The sequence below is a fragment of the Rhinolophus sinicus genome, chromosome 3, assembly GCF_057876585.1.
Source record: "Rhinolophus sinicus isolate RSI-liver-muscle chromosome 3, RSI-T2T, whole genome shotgun sequence".
In the NCBI taxonomy this organism is placed as follows: Eukaryota; Metazoa; Chordata; class Mammalia; order Chiroptera; family Rhinolophidae; genus Rhinolophus; species Rhinolophus sinicus.
This window is the reverse complement of record NC_142503.1, coordinates 141,073,936-141,093,454: the sequence shown is the minus strand read 5'-3', so window position 1 is coordinate 141,093,454 and position 19,519 is coordinate 141,073,936. Positions and strand designations below refer to the sequence as shown.

General features: G+C 35.7%; 1 protein-coding gene and 1 long non-coding RNA gene across 4 annotated transcripts in view; one reads left to right on the top strand and one right to left on the bottom strand.

Annotated features, from left to right (window-relative positions):
- The window catches only part of SLC30A4 (solute carrier family 30 member 4), a 31,533-nt gene that overhangs the window by 249 nt on the left and 11,765 nt on the right, over nucleotides 1-19,519 (top strand). For all 3 annotated transcript variants that reach the window (XM_074327795.2, XM_074327796.2, XM_074327794.2), the window contains exons 2-7: nucleotides 87-591; nucleotides 3,343-3,489; nucleotides 15,536-15,689; nucleotides 17,104-17,305; nucleotides 17,997-18,102; nucleotides 18,951-19,085. In XM_074327795.2, coding sequence (XP_074183896.2) covers nucleotides 201-591; nucleotides 3,343-3,489; nucleotides 15,536-15,689; nucleotides 17,104-17,305; nucleotides 17,997-18,102; nucleotides 18,951-19,085 — 1,135 coding nt within the window. In that variant the 5' untranslated portion in view covers nucleotides 87-200. The remainder of the gene's footprint in view (nucleotides 1-86; nucleotides 592-3,342; nucleotides 3,490-15,535; nucleotides 15,690-17,103; nucleotides 17,306-17,996; nucleotides 18,103-18,950; nucleotides 19,086-19,519) is intronic.
- LOC109460864 (uncharacterized) overlaps nucleotides 1-19,519 on the bottom strand; it is a 52,660-nt gene that overhangs the window by 23,881 nt on the left and 9,260 nt on the right. The window contains exon 2 of the long non-coding RNA XR_016020855.1: nucleotides 6,129-6,207. This is a non-coding gene — a long non-coding RNA (uncharacterized LOC109460864). The remainder of the gene's footprint in view (nucleotides 1-6,128; nucleotides 6,208-19,519) is intronic.

Genomic DNA, 19,519 nt, shown 5'->3' with positions numbered 1-19,519 from the left:
GCCTGTGTCCCCTGCCGCCCTGGGCTTCGGAACTTGTGAGCTCTGATGGGGCGCCTCTAATTTATAACGTGTTCCGTTTTCCACAGGATGGGGAGGAACGCGCGGCAGTGCCATCGAGAACTGGCGCTCCGGTGAAGTAGGAGCTGCCAGCCGTCCGCCTGCACCGAGCCGTTCCGCGCCGCGGCCGCACGGCCTCTGCGATGGCCGGATCCAGCGCGTGGAAGCGTCTGAAATCTCTGCTGAGGAAAGATGATGCGCCGCTGTTTTTAAATGACACCAGCGCCTTTGACTTCTCGGACGAGGTGGGGGACGAAGGGCTTTCTCGGTTTAACAAACTTCGAGTTGTGGTGGCGGATGATGGTTCCGAAACCCCGGAAAGGCCTATTAACGGGGCGCACCCGGCCCTTCAGGCCGATGATGATTCCTTACTGGATCAGGACTTACCTTTGAGCAACAGTCAGCTGAGTTTGAAGGTGGACCCCTGTGACAACTGCAACAAACGGAGAGAGTTGCTGAAGCAGAGAAAGGTGAAAACCAGATTGACCATTGCTGCCGTTCTGTACTTGCTTTTCATGATTGGAGAACTTGTAGGTGAGTTGTGTTGCCAACTCACTTGACATTTCCATTTGTCAAGCTTTAGTTACACGTGATTTGAGGTTTAAACTTTCTTTTTTAGGAAGCTCGTTATTTATTAAGATACTGATCTCTTGTGATGTGAAAAGGCCACAGTTCCAAAGTGCAGATCAACCTAAGTACAACACAAACTTATTGTATAATGTCTTCATTGTATATCATGTAACTTCCTCTTTTTAAAAAAAAAAAAAATCTGATAAAACACCAGGTTAATTTTTGCAATGTTTAAAATAGTAAGTGATGCTAAAATTACTTGGAATCATACATTTTTACAATATGAAGGGACCTTGCTGAACACCTGCTCCACCTTCTTTTTCACATAAGGAATCTGAGGGCCCAGAGAGATTAAGTTGTGAGGAAATTCGGTAGTAATGGAAGAGCCACACCTACAGTACCAGTTTCCTGATTTTTTTTCCCCTCTACATTTTACTTAAGTGGTCTCTTTATATTATTTTCTTTTGGATTTATATCCAAGAGATTTGCAAAATTAAATACTACCAACTAACCTGAAAGCTTTTCATTATAAGGAGGAACTGAAAGAAAGCAGAAAATGGCTCCCCCAGGGTTTATGAACTTGGTTTTATTTTCCATTTTTTAAAGTATTTTAAGTAATACATTCTCACTATAAAATACATTCTTTGTTTAGAAATGAATTTCACAGTCACATTACTGTGACTGCTAACTTCTCAGTGACTGTTTACAAAGTGACATTAAAGTAGGGAGATCATTCTCCCATGTATGTTGTCTCTCAATGATGAACCATGATGAGAACAGAGGTGGCAGTCCAGATTTCAGGTGCTGGTTGGAGGTTAAATGTAGGAAAATTGTATATATTTCCTACCTCATTTCATACCACTCCTCCCAGTACTCACTTCAGCCAGGTTGGCTGCCTTTCTCTACGATTCACAAAGCTCTTTCTTGCCCATAAAGCCTTCATACTGGCTGGTCCCTCTACTTCAGTGGCTTTCAAAACAGCCTGGCATGTAATGGTCTTCCAGGGAACCACCAGACGGGTCAAATAGTGACAATTCTCTGAGAACGGGGCTTTTAAGGAGCTCCAGCCCCATTCTATCCCTTACAGTGGCTTCCAGGCTGAGATTTTGACTGTGATTGCTGCTTGTTGGTTTCAAGGCTACTGAAAAGCTGGAGAGGGGAGATAGGTATAAGTCAAGTTAAAATGCCACAGAGCTCACTATTCTTACCAAGATTCATCCATTTTCCTTGAATAAATGCTACTTGTAACAGCCTTTGGTTAATTTCCAGAGTTCTGAAAAAGCTGACTGGGACAATTTTTGCCCATGTTCATATTGCTTTTATGGAGGAGATGATTTGCAGAGGTCCTTACTCTGCTGTTTTTGCTAATGATCACCAACATGTGGCTCTGTAAGTTTAGGTTAATTAAAATTAAATAAAAGCATTTCAGTTCCTCAGTTGCACTAGCCATATTTTAAATGCTCAACAGCCACATGTGAACATTTCCTTCACCCCAGAAAGGTCTATTGAACAGTGTGGCTTAAAGGTGTTCTCACTTTATAGATAAGTAAACTGAGGCTCAAAAATGTTAAGTAACTTGCTCAGAGTCTGTGAGATTTCAAAGCCTCATGTTCATAACCACCAAGCTGTCTTGTCTGTCAGTCATTTCTAGCTTTTTCACGTCAGGGAATACATAAAAAATGATATTTGTATAGAGCACACCAGAGTAAATGGATATGACTACAAGATCACCAGCCTCAGTTCTGCTATTTTTGGCTCTGCACACCCATCCCAGAAATAGGGAGATCACAGTTCATCACACTTATGTGTCACAACACCCTGATCATGAAGTTCTACTATACATTCTAACAGTGATTCTCAAAGTGTGATTCCAAGACCAGAAGTATCAGTATCACCTGGGAACATGTTAGAAATGTAAACTCTCAGGCCCCATCCAAACCTACTTAATTAGAAATTCTAAGAGTGGAGTCAGGCAATCTGTAGTTTAACAAACCTTCCAGATCATCCTGATACACATAAAAGTTTGAATACTCTGTATTATATTATAAAAGCTTATTCAATGAATGGTGCTAGGAAAATTAGTTGACCGTATGGAAACATGTATACATACACCGCACAAGTTTGTGTGTGTGCGTATGTGTGTAGTCTGGAAAATCAATATAAAATTTTGTATTCTAAATACTACCCTATATCCCTCTATTAGGAAACATCGCTGTTTATAGAATCAATTTTTTTTTTTTAGAATTCTTTCGTTTTAAACTAGTGTACATTTTGAGTTTCTTCCATTTAATTTTGTATTCAAACCCTCCCAAGCAAGTGAATAACCTACCTTTTCTTCAGCTTTATTGTAATATTTAGATATTGTGTTTATTAAATTCACTGTCTGATAGTAGTAAAATTAGTAGGTTAAGTAAGTGCAATGCTAAAATGCAAAATTTTTCATTATGTGTTAGCCCCCAATTTAGTGGTTCTTAACTTTTTTAAGGTCTTTGACTCCTCAGAGAATCTGTTAATAGAAATGGACATTCTCACTAGAAAAATAGATACATATTTAATGTTTTGCATAAAATTTCAGGTACCTTGATTTAATTGTATTAGGTTAAAGATTTAGTTAGAAGTTCATGTTTTGTAGGATGTTATGTATTTTTGGCTTGATTACTTATATTTATTATTTTTGTTAACTTATTCTTTCTTCCCTCTCACCCTTACTCTAAGGTGGATACATTGCAAATAGCCTAGCAATAATGACAGATGCGCTTCATATGTTAACTGACCTAAGTGCTATCATACTGACCCTGCTTGCTCTGTGGCTGTCTTCAAAATCACCAACCAAAAGATTCACCTTTGGATTTCATCGCTTAGGTAGGTAATTGGCAATTTATTTAGTTTATAAAATTTTATGGTAAAACCACAATGAACTATAACCTTTGATTAACTGAAATCTTTCTGGTGATAAGCCTGTTCAAATAGATGAACAAAGCAAATGAAAATAGATGAACAGGATTTATTCAGATACATATCTTCCAGGGCACATTCAACCCAGTCAGCTAAACATAAAATTATATGGGAATCATTAATTTTGAAAATCTGTTCCCTATGTCCTGAAGATGTTATCAGAAAAAAGTTTACCTTTAGTTTATTGAACCAAGCAAAACCACATGGGTTTAATTCATTTATGAGCATTAGCTTCTTTCTTTCACTTCAGGTATTCCAACCAAAGCTGCTGTAGCCCAGAGTTTAAGCCTTACTGTAATATAGCCAACATATACTGTGTGGCTGACCTTCATTGAGGCCATTGTATCAACATAATTCTATAAGTGCTGACAAAGATTCTTTGCTTGACCAAACTTTAGTCAGTCTCCTGAACCTTCTCCCAAGCCCATATGTGCACTTCCTTGTGAAATCCAGTTTTAACAAGAACCTTGCTAAGCCAATTTAAGGGACCCCCCTACTCTCAATGTTTGATGGGTTATCCCCCAGGTGATGTGTCATCACCCTGGCCTGTCTTCAGCAAGAATTCTGTTAGGTCAGTTTAGCCAGAATCCTTCTTATTCCTAATGTTTTCTCTTAGTAATTTTCCATCCACTGACTCCCACCGCTTCTTGGCAGGCAAATTCCATTTGCCTGTGCAGTATTCAAAGTTGAGCCCAATCTCTCTACCCCACTGCAAAATTCCAATGCAGTGGTCCCTATACTTATTTTGATAGCTTCCCCCCCTTGAATAAAGTCTCCTTTACCATGTCTTAAAATGTGTCATTGATTTTTTTCTTTTTAGCAATGCACACATATTTTCCTATTTTGAACAAATATTAATATTTAATTGAGAGGTTAAAATCATACATTGTTATCCACAAAACTGCTTTTTGCTGTTACTGCTTTAAAATTTCTTGCTTATTTTTAATATTCATATAAAATAATTATCTGAACTATTACATGAAATGCCATCATGTAGGTCTTCTAAAATTTAGTCACTGCATCTTTTAGTGTGAAACTTGACATTGTAGCTGAATGACTATATTCCAGGTAGCTATCCACGTCATCACGGTGGGAATTTTTCTGACATCCCCACCCTTCAGCACTCTCAACTGCTGTATAAGAGAGCTCAAGTGCTGAGTGAGGTTTTTCTGTTATTTTTTAAGCCACTGCATAATACGTTTGGATGTGTTCCAAAAAGAAGCCCCACTATTATCCAACATATTACACATTCATTTGTTTATTGACTGCCTTGGTGTTTTTAACAACTTTGACATTATTTTCAAACTTTAATTTTTTGTGATTTAAACACCTGCAATTTAAAATCTAAAACATAGCATCATAGCATGGGGATTTTTACCCTCTAGTACTATTTGAGAGAGCACATTTAATTTAGTCCTGTGGTTCTTAACCTCTTTTAGGATTTAGCCCCTTTGGAACTCTAATGAAAACAATGGCACTTTACCCCAAAAATACATAATGAGTTAAAAACTAATAATCATGAAAATTCCATTAAATATCAAAGAAGTACTTAGTATTTATGTAGGTAGTCATTTTGTTTCTTCATAGATAACAAGGACTACAAAAAGATGAGAGAAAATAGAACTGACTATTCCTATTGTGTCTCAACAAATCTCTGTAGAAAGTCAGTCTTTCCCTTTTTTTTTTTTAAGTACGAAGTTCAAGATGGTGGACTAGGTATCAGCATTTGATTCCTGTCTCTCCTGAGAGTCCATTGTAATAAAAAAAAGTACCAAAACAACAAAGAGAAGCAAATAGTTGAGTCAAGAAATTTCCAGTAAGTTCTAGAAGTTGGAAAGTAGGTGGGAGTGGGTTGAAAGCAGAAATAAGTCAAGAAGCTACAGCGTAGAGTACGTACACTGAGCAAGAAACTGGATCAGTCCAACATATCTCCAAGGAAGACTCGGGACAGAGATGAAGTGAGAACTGGACCTGAAAACAGGGAAGATTAACTGAATGACTATACATAGGAAACTGCTCCCACTAGTTGACTATGCCCCTACCTTCCATCCCATCCCCACCTCCGCTCAGGCAGCCTGCATTCCCCCCCACCCCCCCATAAAACAACATAGTTCTTCTAGAAAGAAATCGAACAAAATGGGGAAAGCTGAGGCTTCCAGGCTTCTACCGTGTTTCCCCAAAAATAAAACCTAGCTGGACAATCAGCTCTAATGCGTCTTTTGGGGCAAAAATTAACATAAGACCTGGTTTTATTTTATATTATGTTAGATCAGACCCAGTCTTCTATTATAATAAAATAAGACTGGGTCTTATATTAATTTTTGCTCCAAAAGACACATTAGAACTGATTGCCCGGCTAGGTCTTATTTTCGGGAAAACACAGTAGTTGATACTCCAAAAGAAGTACATTTTTTTACACTCAAATCAGGGTTCTGCAGCCTCATAGCTTGGTTCCCCACCTACTCACCCTAAAGTAATACATTTGTCCTAGTCTGCCCTTCCCTACACTGATTATTAGTAACCATTTTAATTAGTTGATCACTTACCCTTCTGGCATTTTCTTCTTACAAAGGATAGTTTCCCTTTTCTTCTGTCCTAAATGTGAATGGACAACCAAGGATCTTTCTGCAAATGAGAAAAACCAGCAGCATGAAAGAAAATGAACAAAACTAAACTAACAGAAAAATTAGTTCCAGAGAAAAGAGAAGTAACCTAAGGAACAAAAGAAAATGTTTTAAATTATCTTATTAACATACTCAGAATAATAAAACAGTAAAATATTTTGAAATAGAAACATGAGAAAAAGCTCTTTGAAACTGAAACATTGCTGAACTTTAAAAAATGTTTTTTTTTCAATAGAAGGATTAGAAAATATAATCAAGAAAGTCTCCCAGAATACAGAACAAAAAGATAAAAAACAGGAGGAAAAAGGTAAAAATTATAAAAGCACCGTCTAGGACGTCCAAAGTTGTACTATTAAGAACCTCAGAAAAAGAGAACTTGAAAAATAAAAGGGAGTGACTGCTTAAAGGATATAGGGTTTATTTTGGGGTGATGAGCACATTCTGGAATTAGTGGTGATTGTTGTCCACCCTTGTGCATATACTAAAAGCCACTGAATTAAACACTTTAAAATTGTTAAAATGGTGAATTTTATGTTATGTGAATTTTATCTAAATTTTTAAGTCATTTAAAAAAATTAGATAGAGGACTCAAGCCCTCACATTAGAAGGGCCTTTTGGGATCTTTGTATTCCAAAATCTTATGAAGATGTACCTAGATATGGAACTGATTTCACTTATTCTGTTCTTTGAAGTGGTGATAGTAATGGAAGAAAAACTACAGTGACTTGGGAAGGGTTAAAAAGACAACAAAGATAGAATCGAATAAAGCTATAAAGCTATAAACCAAAGCAATGGCTGTCCACAAATACCGCTGCTTCATGAGTAATCTAGAAGTTCTGTGGGGGAAAGTATGTTTATATTGGACACATTTAAATAGTGTGCCTCTTATTACATCTAGTATCAAAACTTGGGAATTAGGGTCCTGAAGAACATTGTAGAAGGAATCCCCGTAAGAAATGTCTGGTTTGTTACTGTTGTTGAATTTTGTTTTGTTTTGATGGCATAAAGGGGTAGGATGGGTTGGTTTTTTATTTGTTGATTTATTTTGTAAATAAGTAAAACAGTGCAAAAGTCAAAAATTGTTAAAAAGAAAAGATATGTAGAGAAGTCTTCAGAGAAGACTTCAGAGAAGGCTTACTTTTATTCTGTCCCCTCCAACGGACCCTCCCACCCCACTCCTTATTAGTAGCTATTTTAATTCGTTTCTGGCCTATCCTTCCAGCATTTCCTTTTGAAAGTATAAGCAAATACATGTATATGTTCATATCGTGCTCCCTGCCACCCTTTCTTATGAAAAAGGCAGCATACTGTATGTCCAGTTCTAGACCTGGAGGTGTGTGTCTGAATGATGGATAGCAGTAGTTATTTCCTAGATTTATTTTCTTTTTGTTTTCTCATAACACTTTATACATGCTTAACAGCATTTCTCACATTTTTGTAGCTGTTGTTTATGAAACTGTGTCTCCTTCTAGACCATGAATGAAGTAAAAACAGGAACAAATAATATTATACTCTGTCTCTGGCACTAATAAGTGCTATATGTATAAGAGATTATTAATTGAATTGTTGCATATTCAGGCTGAGTAAATAAGGTTATGAAAACTGTGAAACAGATAATTTAGTGTAGCCCATGATCCTCAAATCATTTGTATTTGGGGTAAATTAAACTAATTTCCAAACTGGGAGTAGGGCTATTTTTGAAATTTTGGGATTAAAATATTTGGGACTTGAATACATTTATTTATAATTTTGAAACTGTGGTCATGTTCACAAACTAGACAATACAAATTTATTTGACCCATAACATAGCTGGTGGTACAGCCTGATTTATATGTCCTTTTGACTAATTAAAAAATTAGTCAGAAGGGAGTTTCTTCTTTCTTATCTCAGTCAGGGGCCCATCCTGTTTGTCTGTTTTGGTACTTAACCACTTTTAGAGTTTTGTGGTTAAATTGTCTTTGGTTCATATCTGAGACACGCAGTTTTACTAGCTATATGGAGAATGACCTTTTGGAGAATAACTGAATTTCTCTAAGTATGAGTTTCTTCTGTAAAATAGGGATGATAATACATATTTGTCTTGAGAATTGTAAAAAATACGTAAGGGAAGGTGGTAAGGTACAAGTACCTAAACGTGGTACCTGACACAGTAAATTCCCAGTAAAAGTTAGTTCCAGTCTTCGTTTCTTCCCCTCCCCCCTTTGTTTTTAAAATGCTGATGCCCAGGTCACACCGAGATCAATTAAATTTGAGTCTCTGTGGAGAGATCCACACATTAGATTTTTTTTTCCTCTTCCCTCTTTTACCTGCCAATATGTCATCTTACCTGGACTTTTTATCTCTCAAAATGATCCGTGCTCCAAAATTGCCTGCCTTCCCTTTTCCCCTAATCAGAATTCTTATTCTGTCAGCATAACTGCCTCAGCTAGGAGAAAAGTAAGATGATTCATCCAGATGATTAAATAACAATTTTAAAATGGGTCTTTGGCATTTTTGACTCGGGTCTTTGGCAACACTTTTGGCAATGTAACAAAATTTATTTTAGCAGAAGTCCTTCAGTCAAGGTGACAGAATGGTAATTTTAGCTTTGAAGGGTAAGCCCAAGTGGTTGTCCCAGGAGTCAGTTCCATTCTGTTAGTGCTTTCCTTTATATGATCTCACAGATGTGTAAAATCATTCAGATTTTTCTTTTTCTTTTCTTTATTTATTACTTTATAGTGAGCTACAATGGCAGCTTTTTTGTGGGAAGGGGGAGAGCAGGGAAGAAACCATATGTGAGTTATTTTTAAAATGCCTGGATTTATTTAACTGTGGATATGCCATCTTAGAACTTAATGAAACCGCACTGTGGGAGAAATCCCACAAATCTTTAGGAGGAATGGCACTATCTCCCAGACAAAGGAACATGCTATTCTAAAGTGAATACCCCCTCCCCCTTGCTTGCTTTCCACTTTTATCCTTCTCTGTGGATTATGAGTGTAGTTGACTTTATTTATATATAGCTTCTTTCCAGTTCTTAGGCTGAAGAGGTGTATGGATTAGATAAAGAAAGTGATCATGTGAAAGGACAGCAGTAAGCAAAGTTGTCTGTATGTGAAATAAAAAGCAAGATACGCACTTTGGTAATGCAAATCACCAGCCTAAGTTAATGGCAAAGTGACCATGCAGTAGTCTTTTGTAGCAATGTGTTCTCCAAGGCAAAGGCCTTGGCAGATCTGGTTAGATGATGGCTGTCCTGAGGTAGGTATATGGTTATGATGCTAATTCTGCTTAGTTTTGTTATTTTATTCCCTGATGCTAAAGGAGCAGAAAGTATTCAGCTAAAAAAGCTCTTCCCCCATACACGCAGACAAAAAAAGAAAAAAAAAATCTTCTGTCTCATTAGTGATTCATTTGAACAACTTCTTCCCACCCCTGACAAGAGTCATGCCTATTCATTATTCACATCTTAGTGGGAATTAATTCATATTACATGGACATCTGTAGGAAAAGAATAGGTACTTCCTAGAAATGGGAGTTTTTACTGTGGCACAAGGAAGGCATGAGTGAGGCAGTCAATGTTGGAGAGCCAAAAGTCAGCTTGTAGTTCTGGCACCTTGGGGTGGATAGAGGGAGTGATAAGAAGGCAGGAAATAGATTATTTAGAATAGGAGGTGAGAGAATGCAAAGACAAACTGCAATTTATCTTGGCATTCTAGTGGCAAGAGTGGGCCACTGAAAATCCTCTATGATGTCTTTAGCCTGAGTGCTGTAGGGCTGTCTGTGACTGAGTTAAAATAAAAATGTGAATTTGGAAGTCCTAGGCAAATATAGTACAGTGCACTGATTTTTCTTGTTTCCTTCCTGTCTTCTACTGGAAGAAGGTAGAAAAGAGAAATAGCACAAAAGGAAATAGAAGACTGTATCTCCACTCTCCTTCCCTACTGATTTTTATAGATCTCTGAAATCTGTCTTTAGATATGTACTATGTATAGTTCTTTGAGACAATAGAAAGACAAGTATTATATAATTTGAGGGAAATGTATTCATTATTGGCATCATAGCATTAGCAAAGTGAACAGTTTTGATAGGCCAGAACATCTAGGCAGCGCTCACAAAAAGGCAAATATACTTGGGTTGAGTGTGGTTTACATAGGTGAAGCAGACTATTCTTCATTCACTGCATAGGCATTCAATGCTTATCTATTGAATGAATAAATAATAGTATAGGGTGGGAAGACAGGCAGTAAATATGTACATAAACAAAACATAATCATAAATTGTATTAAATGCTACAAAGAGAAATAATAAGGTACTATGATGGAGAATAACAGGACAGAGAAGTACTCAGCGTTTTCATATGAACTTTGAAAACCTCTAGTTTTGGCAATTTATAAATGTGTTAAAATGTACAGTTAACACTTTTTAAATATTTTATAGTATTATCTAAGCTTGATAATCATTTATATTATCTTCCATTTAATTTTTTCTCTTACCATTTATTGGCCATTCAAGCCAAAACTATGTATTCTCTGTATGTGATTCAGGGTGTATTTTGGTCTTTCTTAGATCATTTAGTATAACCATTTGTTTATGTTTTAGCTGAACAAAAAGACCCAAGTGGTGTCATAACAAAAATATACATATTTGCTCATCTTACTCCCCACTCCAACGCTACAGTTCAGCCAGGTGGACTGATTTAATTATTTGTGTGTAGAGTAGCAAAATATGTTAAAACTACTATAATAATAGGTTTTCTAGACCTTCCATAAAAATCTCATTCAAGAGTTTTTCATTTTTGCTAAATTTCCATTTAGTCAAGTTTACCTAAAGCTAATGGGGTAGTTACTTTCACAGAAATCTAGGGTTTCAATTTGAAATTCCTGGGTCTCCATTAGAAAATGAAAACTCTAAATGTTATGCACTCCTTTTGTCTTGAAAAACTTTATTGTACATTATGTGACTGGATACCAACTCAGAGCATGAATGAGAAGAGTGGAACAAGTCATAATTTGGTTGTTGATTGAAAGCTTCCCTCTCTCTTAAACGTGGGGAGAATAAACATTTTGCCTATGTTTGTCTACGTTGCATCATGTTAAAAATACTAGGAAAAATTTTTAAACACTAATTAGTCCTATTCATGATATTTCACCAAAGTTTAATTTATTCACAATGAAAGAGCTTTTTGTTCGTTTTTATCATATTACTACTATTAGGATTTTTAACTATATAGTATTATCTGTGCTTTATATTTCTCAATTATAAATCTCAACCCTAAAAATCCACTGAAAAAAATTTTCCCATTTGCATTTATAACTTTTCTGGCTAGAAGACATTTTGATGATTAAAATAAAAAATAACAGATGAATATGTCTTTGCTTTTCACCAAGGGAACTAGATATGAAGCACATTCTTTATTAATCGCTGGAAAAAGGATGTCATTGATAGTAGTATCTTAATATGTCATTTGGGAATTTCTAGGAATCAGCTGAATTACTCTTAACTGTGTGGAGAGGCATTGGGATCCCTTTTATGCTACTCAAACGTGGGTGAACACTGTGTTGTGGAAAACTGTGTTTGCAGCTGCAGGAGCCTAATGGACCTTCTATGGGTAGAACACTCTTTGCCAAGGAACTCTGTTTATGCTTCAGTTTGACTTTCATGTTACTTTATTTTGAAGGTGGTTTTGCCTTATCTAAGAGTTTACAAAAAGGTAATTTTAAATGTTTAGGAAAATTACCACTAGGGTATGGATTTATCAGACTTAGCACATGCATGCATGCATGTGCGGCTCTTACACATTGCCCAATATGTCCAAAATACTGCTTGGGACATACTTACATTAAAAAATTATTTGTTGTTTATCTGAAATGCAAATTTAACTGGGCATTCAGTATTTTATCTGGCAGACATACTAGGGTAACTATATAACTTATCATCCAAACCAGGACACTTTTGATAGTAAAATGGGGCACTTTTAATAATTATACTAGGACAACAGGCATAAATTGGGACTGTCCTGGGAAAACTAGAAAGTATGGTCAGCCTAATTATAGGGGGGTTTGAAAGAATTTTTAATTATTGGCTTTAGATTTTCATAAGCAATCACATCTCTATGTCATTAACTTGTATAGCTATTAATACAAATGTAAAATATATTGCTTTATAATTTCATGTTTAAAAATTTGATTAAGTCACCTTAAAAGCTATGGTGTCCTAATTGCTAGCTTCAACCTTGACATGTGATTAAAATTCTTTCTTTTTTTGAAAGAGCTTGGGAAGGATTGGTATTTTTTTAAATACCAATTTTAAAGAGAAAGTTCTCTTTCTTTGTGAGTAAAATGAGGCTGCCACTAGTACATGAGATTTTACAGTTTAAAAAATTGTTAATTTTTTTCTTTACATTATTTATATATGTTTATTTTATCATCAGCAGGTATAACTTAGGAGAAGAAATTCCATGTATTTTCTGTCTTGTATTTGGCTTAATTCGTCTATTTTAATCTATTTACTTTTTGTTTGGGCAGATTTAGTAAATACACTAAGTCCCTTCTTATCTGTAGGGGATACCTTCCAAGACCCCCAGTAGATGCCTGAAACTGTGATAGTATTGAATCCTGTATACGTGTATACTATGTTTTTCCAATACTTACATCCTATGATAAAGTTTAATTTATAAATTAGGCACAGTAAGAGATTAACAACAACTAATAATAAAATAGAACAATTATAATGATGTATTATAATAAAAGTTATGTGAATGTGATCTCTCTCTCTGATAACCGATCTGATAACTAAGAGGGCTACTGAGTGACAGTCGGGGAGCATATATACACTATGGATACATCGGACAAAGGGATGATTCACATCCTGGGTGGGACAGGGCAGAACAGCTTGAGATTTCATCATGCTACTCAGAACAGTGTATAATTTGAAACTTAGGAATTGTTTTTACCTGGAATTTTCCATTTAATGTTTTCAGACCGAGGTTATCCATGGATAACTGAAACCGCAGAAAGCGAAACTGCGGATAAGGGGGGACTACAGTAACCTGTTGTTTATATTTAGCTTAACCTTCTTAATTGTATAGCCTTTTATCTTCCCTTGTTCAGCCTAACTTCACTCTAAAAATTTATCTGTAAATATTTGAATACCTGCTATATGCCAGCCACTCTGCTGAGTGCTACAGTTAATGTGACATGGAATGTAACTTGGTCATTTCCTCAAGGAGCTTAGAGTCTGAGCTTAATATGGGTGTCTCTCCACAGCTTTGTATATTTCAGTTGGTGTTTGCTCTGTTTTCTTCAGCCCTGTGTCTCTTTCAAGATGTGATTATTAGTATGTCAGGAATAGGTGTACCACAGTTTTGAATAGTAACTTTTTTGTCTTACTCCAACATCTGTGATGCACAGGATTTTATTGGAGTTCTGTCTAAATTAATGAGATGTCTTCAGGAAACAGTTTATAGTTGCTAGATAATTTTTCTGTGTTGTAATTTATAGGTTGGAAGCAAAGTGTATCAAAGTCCAATATACCTGAATTGCCTGAAACCTTTGAGCAATGAGTCCATCCAGATAACAGTTTTCTAGATTCTTTTATCTTTTAACACTTAACAGGATTAATGTCTGGTTTCTCTAAAGGAAAAATTTCCTTTAAAAGTATTTTCTTGCATTTATTGTTTTGAGCGTCAACACTTGTATAATGCCATTAGTTGATTATTTTAATATGTACTTCAAATTGCTCTATTTTTTGTTATTTTGAAAAGATATAAAATTATTTCTACTTTATATTCACATGGTATAAATTTCATATGGTACAAAAGCATATATAGTGCAAAGTCATCCTTATCTCCCAGCTCCCCGTTCTCCTCACCACCAGTTTTTTATCAGTATTTTGCACATCCTCCCACAGATTGCATATACAGATCATTATTTATATATTCTCTTTTTTCCTTTTCACACAAATGGTAACACCATGTACACTGTTTTGTACTTTGCTTTTGTCACATAACTATATTTTGGAGATTATTCCTTATCAGAACATAAAGAGCCTTGTTCTTTTTTTACAGCTTCATAGTATTCCATGTTACAAGTCCTCTGCTAATCACTTTTTATTGTTTTCAATTATTTGCTATTATGTACAACGCTTGATGAGTAGCTTCATAACATACCTCATTTTACACATGTGCAGCTCAATTGGCACGAGTGTGTATATCATTCCTAGCAGAGGAATTCCTGGGTCAAAGTGCACTCATGAATACTTGCATGCATAAAAAATGTCTTTGTTTTTATTTAGTCTAAAAGTAGTAAGTGTTTGTGGTTAAAAACTTAAAATATTTCAAACATTACTGAAAAGAATAAAGTGAAAAATAAATTCTCCAAGCTCCTACTCCCACTTCCCAGATGTAACACTTTCTTGTCTATCTTTACGATTATCAATTTGCCTAATAGTTTTCTTTTTTTATATAAATGGCTGTATGGTATCCCATTATACGTATATACCATAATTGATCCATTAAGTTTCAAACTCATTGGTGGACATTTAAGATCTCTCCAGATCTTTTTTGATACTACAAACAAACTTATAATGAAAAACCTTATAGATATCTTTGCATACATATGGATGTGTTTCTATCAGATAGATTCCTAAAATCAAGGAATACATGCATTTGAAATTTTAATTAGTTTTACTAACTGCTCTCCAAAATGATATTGCCATTTGATCTTTCCACCAGAATATCCTTGTTAACTCTGGCTGTTATCAAGTTGTTTAATCTTTGCCAATTTAGTAAAGGCCAAAAAGGAATTTTATTCTTATTTGAATTTCTTCTATTATGATTAATTTTGAAAAATTAGCCATTTCTGTTTATTTATGTCCACCCATTTTTCTTATGATTTGCTCACTTTGTTATTGATTTGTAAGTGTACTCGTCTATTAGGAAATTAGTGGGCTTGTATGTTACAAATATTTTTTCTCAGTTTTTCATTTTTTACCATATGTATGGTCTATAAATACATAATTTGACCCTAAAGAGATGAGGGGAAGGTGGGGAGTAGGAGGAGTGTTAGTGGAGAATCTGGGCCAAACTATTAAACTCTTTTTAAATAAAAATATATGTTTATGTTATATACCTGAAACTAACATAAGATTATATGTCAGTTATACCACAATAAAAAGTTCTATATCAAACAATTAAAATTTTTTAAAGAAAAATAACATGACAAAAATGATATAGTGCTTTTATCTCCTTAGAGACGAGAAAATAAATAATAGATTGTACAGTGTTTAGTTTGTATAAAGTATAATAACCATGCTGCAAATACATTTGTTTTTTATATTCTTCCCTCCAGAGGTTTTGTCAGCTATGATTAGTGTGCTATTGGTGTATATACTTATGGGATTCCTCCTGTATGAAGCTGTCCAAAGAACTATCCATATGAAATATGAAATAAATGGAGATATAATGCTCATTACCGCAGCTGTTGGAGTTGCAGTTAATGTAATGTAAGCTCTGTTTTTCTTAATTTAATAGGCTTTATTTTTTAAAGAAGTTTTAGGTTCACAGCAGAATTGAGGGTAAAATTTGGAGATTTCACATATACCTCCTACCCCCACACCTGCACAGGCTCCCCTATTGTTAACATCTATCAGTAGAGTGATGTATTTGTTACAACTGATGAACCTACACTGACACATCATTATCACCCCACGTCCATAGTTTACAGTAAGGTTCATTCTTGGTGTTGTACATTAGATGGGTTTGGATAAATGTGTAATGACATGTATCTACCTTTACATTGACGTGTGTCATACACTCTATTATTTTCACATTAGTATTTTAAAATACTGTCATTTTAGAAACTAGTATACATGCATTCAGTAATGTGCAGTGGTATTTTAATATAATTGTATAGCACGTAAATTTTTCTTATAAATGTTGATAAAACGCTGTTGGAATTACAAATTCCTCATTAGTTTGCTCAGGGACACTGAAGTTTGACTACCTATCAGGAATTTAAGGACAAAATTTTTTTTAATTTAATTTTTATAATACTTTTATGTTAACAAGATTTTTTTTAACTACCAACTTTTTTTTCCTTTTATACGTAATCATTTGCATCAGAGGTCAGCAAACTTTTTCTGTAAAGGGCCAGATAGTAAATATTTAGGCTTTTAGAGCCATAAGTCTCTTTTGCATCTACTTAACTCAGCTGTTAGAGAACAAAAGCAGCCACATTCAGTATGTAAACAAATGAGCGTGGCTGTGTTCCAATAAAACTACTTACAAAAACAGGCAGTGGGCCAGATACAGTCTACACACCTTGGTTTGCCAGTCCCTGTCCTAGTGGCCTCCATTTGCACTTCAGATAAAATCGCAAGTCCTTACCAAAGCCTTTCCAGTGAGACCCCTCCAGCTCATCTCCTAGCGCTCTTGCTCACTTCATTTTTGCCACAATGGCTGCCTCACTTTTTTTAAGCACATCCAGCACATTTTCATCTCAGAGCCTTTTCCCTGGTATTCCTTCTGCCTAGAACACTCTTGCACCACAACTTGCTTCCTAACTTCATTCAGGTGTCTGTTCAGAGGGAATCTGAGAGAGGCCTCCTCTGGCACCTCTCCCCATTCCCCCCATCCCCTGGCGATGCTTTTCTTCACAGCATTCTCATTGCTGGCAGCATATTAGGTATTTGTTTACTTCTCTGCCTTCCCTACTAGAACATAAGCTCCCCTGGGGGTAGGGGTATGTCTGTCTTATTCACTGTTTTGACGCCAGCATCTAAAACACTACCTGATACATATGTGATAGGTGCTCATATATTTGTTAAATGAGTGAGTTCCAGGTTGCCTTAGTGTATGATTAGTGACAGATATTTTTATCAGTAATGTTAGGAAGAAAATAATGTTCTCTTTTAACAGAATGGGGTTTCTGTTGAACCAGTCTGGTCATCATCACGCCCATTCCCACTCTCCGCCTTCAAGTTCCCCTACCACTGGTTCTGGGTGTGGACGCAGCCACGGGCAGGATAGCCTGGCAGTGAGAGCTGCGTTTGTACATGCTTTGGGCGATTTGGTACAGAGTGTTGGTGTGCTGATAGCCGCATACATCATACGATTCAAGGTAATATGATTGCTAATTTTTCTATTTTTAAATATATATAATTTCAACATTAAAACTAAAGGTGATTGTGTTTTATCAGTATACTGGACACCAGTGCCAGTCCTTTTCATTTGCTTTTACATAAGCCTAAATGAGCCACCAGGCTAGCTCTTTCGTTAGTACTAAACACAGGAGAATCACGTCACAAGGTAACTTGTCTGTCGCTGCCTGTGGGCGTGCCTTCACTGGAGAACTCAGTTTTAAGCCTTGTCGCTGAACTGCCAGGTGTGGAATGGGCACTGTAGTGAAATCCAGAGATTTGGAGTCTAGTCTGGGCTCTGCCATTAATGCTTTGACCTTGAGCAAGTCCCTCAACTCTAAATTTGAGTTCCTTCCTCTGTAATATGAAGGGCTTAAATCAGATTGATGGCTGCTAAAACTCCTTCCAGCTCTGATATTCTGGGTGGAAGATTTAGAGAAGGTACAGAGGAAAACAATAGAACAAACACTTAAACTTCTGGAAATAGGTCCCACGAGGAAAGTCATTTAAACAATCTAGGAAAGAGGGAAGACTCAATTGCAATATCTAAGTGTTAAAGGTATTCTCCAGTCCTGCTAAAGAACAGGATACAGGGTATGCCTTACTTTGCTTTACAGTCTGTTTTATGTCTGTCAGTATTTAATCACACAATTTTGATCAATCATCTTACAGCCAGAATACAAGATTGCTGATCCCATCTGTACATACGTATTTTCATTACTTGTGGCTTTTACAACATTCCGCATCATATGGGACACAGTAGTTATAATACTCGAAGGTAAGATCTCACTGATACCCTCACTGTGGATTTATTGCTTCCCTAAATCAGATTGGGGGTGGGGGAGGCAGGGCAGGAGCCTTGTCTTTTCCTTTCTTTCTGCTGATATTTACAAGGCTACAGTAACACCACCTTACATGTATATAACATACAAAAATCCATGTACTTCCCATCTGTTGCCCATTTGATCCTTATAATAGCTAAGAAACATTGGTAAGGCACATGTTATTATATCCATTTACCAACAAGAAAATTGAGGTTCAGAGGGGTAGCATAACTTGAGTAAGGTGACACTGCTAACACACTATGGAGCTAGGACAAGAATGCAACTCTTTTCATTCTTAATGCAGGTATATTTAGGGGTTTATTTATTGATTCCTTAGTTTCCATTTAACTTGCTATACTTTGTTATATTTTTAGCATCCCTGCCTTACTTGTAAATATAAGTTCTCAACAATAAATTTATCATTATTGGTTGTTCCCCTTTTTTTTGTTTGTTTATTTTTTTTTGTCTATCCTAGTTTACTAGTTAAATGAAATACTCTGGTTTAACATTCCTTTTTAGTGAGAATGAACATTTTAAAAGTATTTATTAACCTCTTGTGTATATCCTGCTGTATGTGTGCACGGTTTATCTTAACATGTTGCGTATGGCGGGGTTTAAATCCCTCGTGAAGATTCTCGTGATCCATACGCAACGTGTTAAAGTATTAGTATATTTTAAAATGTTCGTTTAAAATGAATTTGGTAAAGCCATTTGGTTTCTTTAAAAAACAAGGTCCTAGCCATAATGTATAACTTTTTTCCCCAAATATGTTACTTATAAATGCTATATTCTGGACTAATAGGTGTACCGAGGCATCTAAATGTAGACTATATCAAAGAAGCCTTGATGAAAATAGAAGATGTACATTCTGTGGAGGATTTAAATGTCTGGTCTCTCACTTCAGGAAAACCCACTGCCATAGTCCACATACAGCTAAGTATGTTGCTGAGGGTAAATGCGGGGGTTGGTGGACTCCTATCTTGGGAATTAAACATCTGTGTTATAATTAAGTAGGAAGACTTTTCTCCTGGAAAGATTTATTTTAAGGGAGGTGTGGGCTCTTCAAAACGTGAGTTGCAGGTCAGTATTGATAGCAGAGCAATAATTTTTGATGTCTTTGAGATGAGACATTACAAATAGATTTTTGCCTTCAGATTAAAAGCATTGAGTATATTTACCAAGCTTTTTCTACAAAAGAAAAGCTAGACCCTATGTTTTTATTTCTTTAAATCATTTCAGAGATTGATGCTTTTTATTTTTTATCTAAATAGTACATGCATATGGTTTATAAAAGAAAAAGTACCAAAGATGAAAGACTTGCAATTGATTTATAGTATTCTTTCTCTACCTGATAGTGAGCTAGAGAGATTG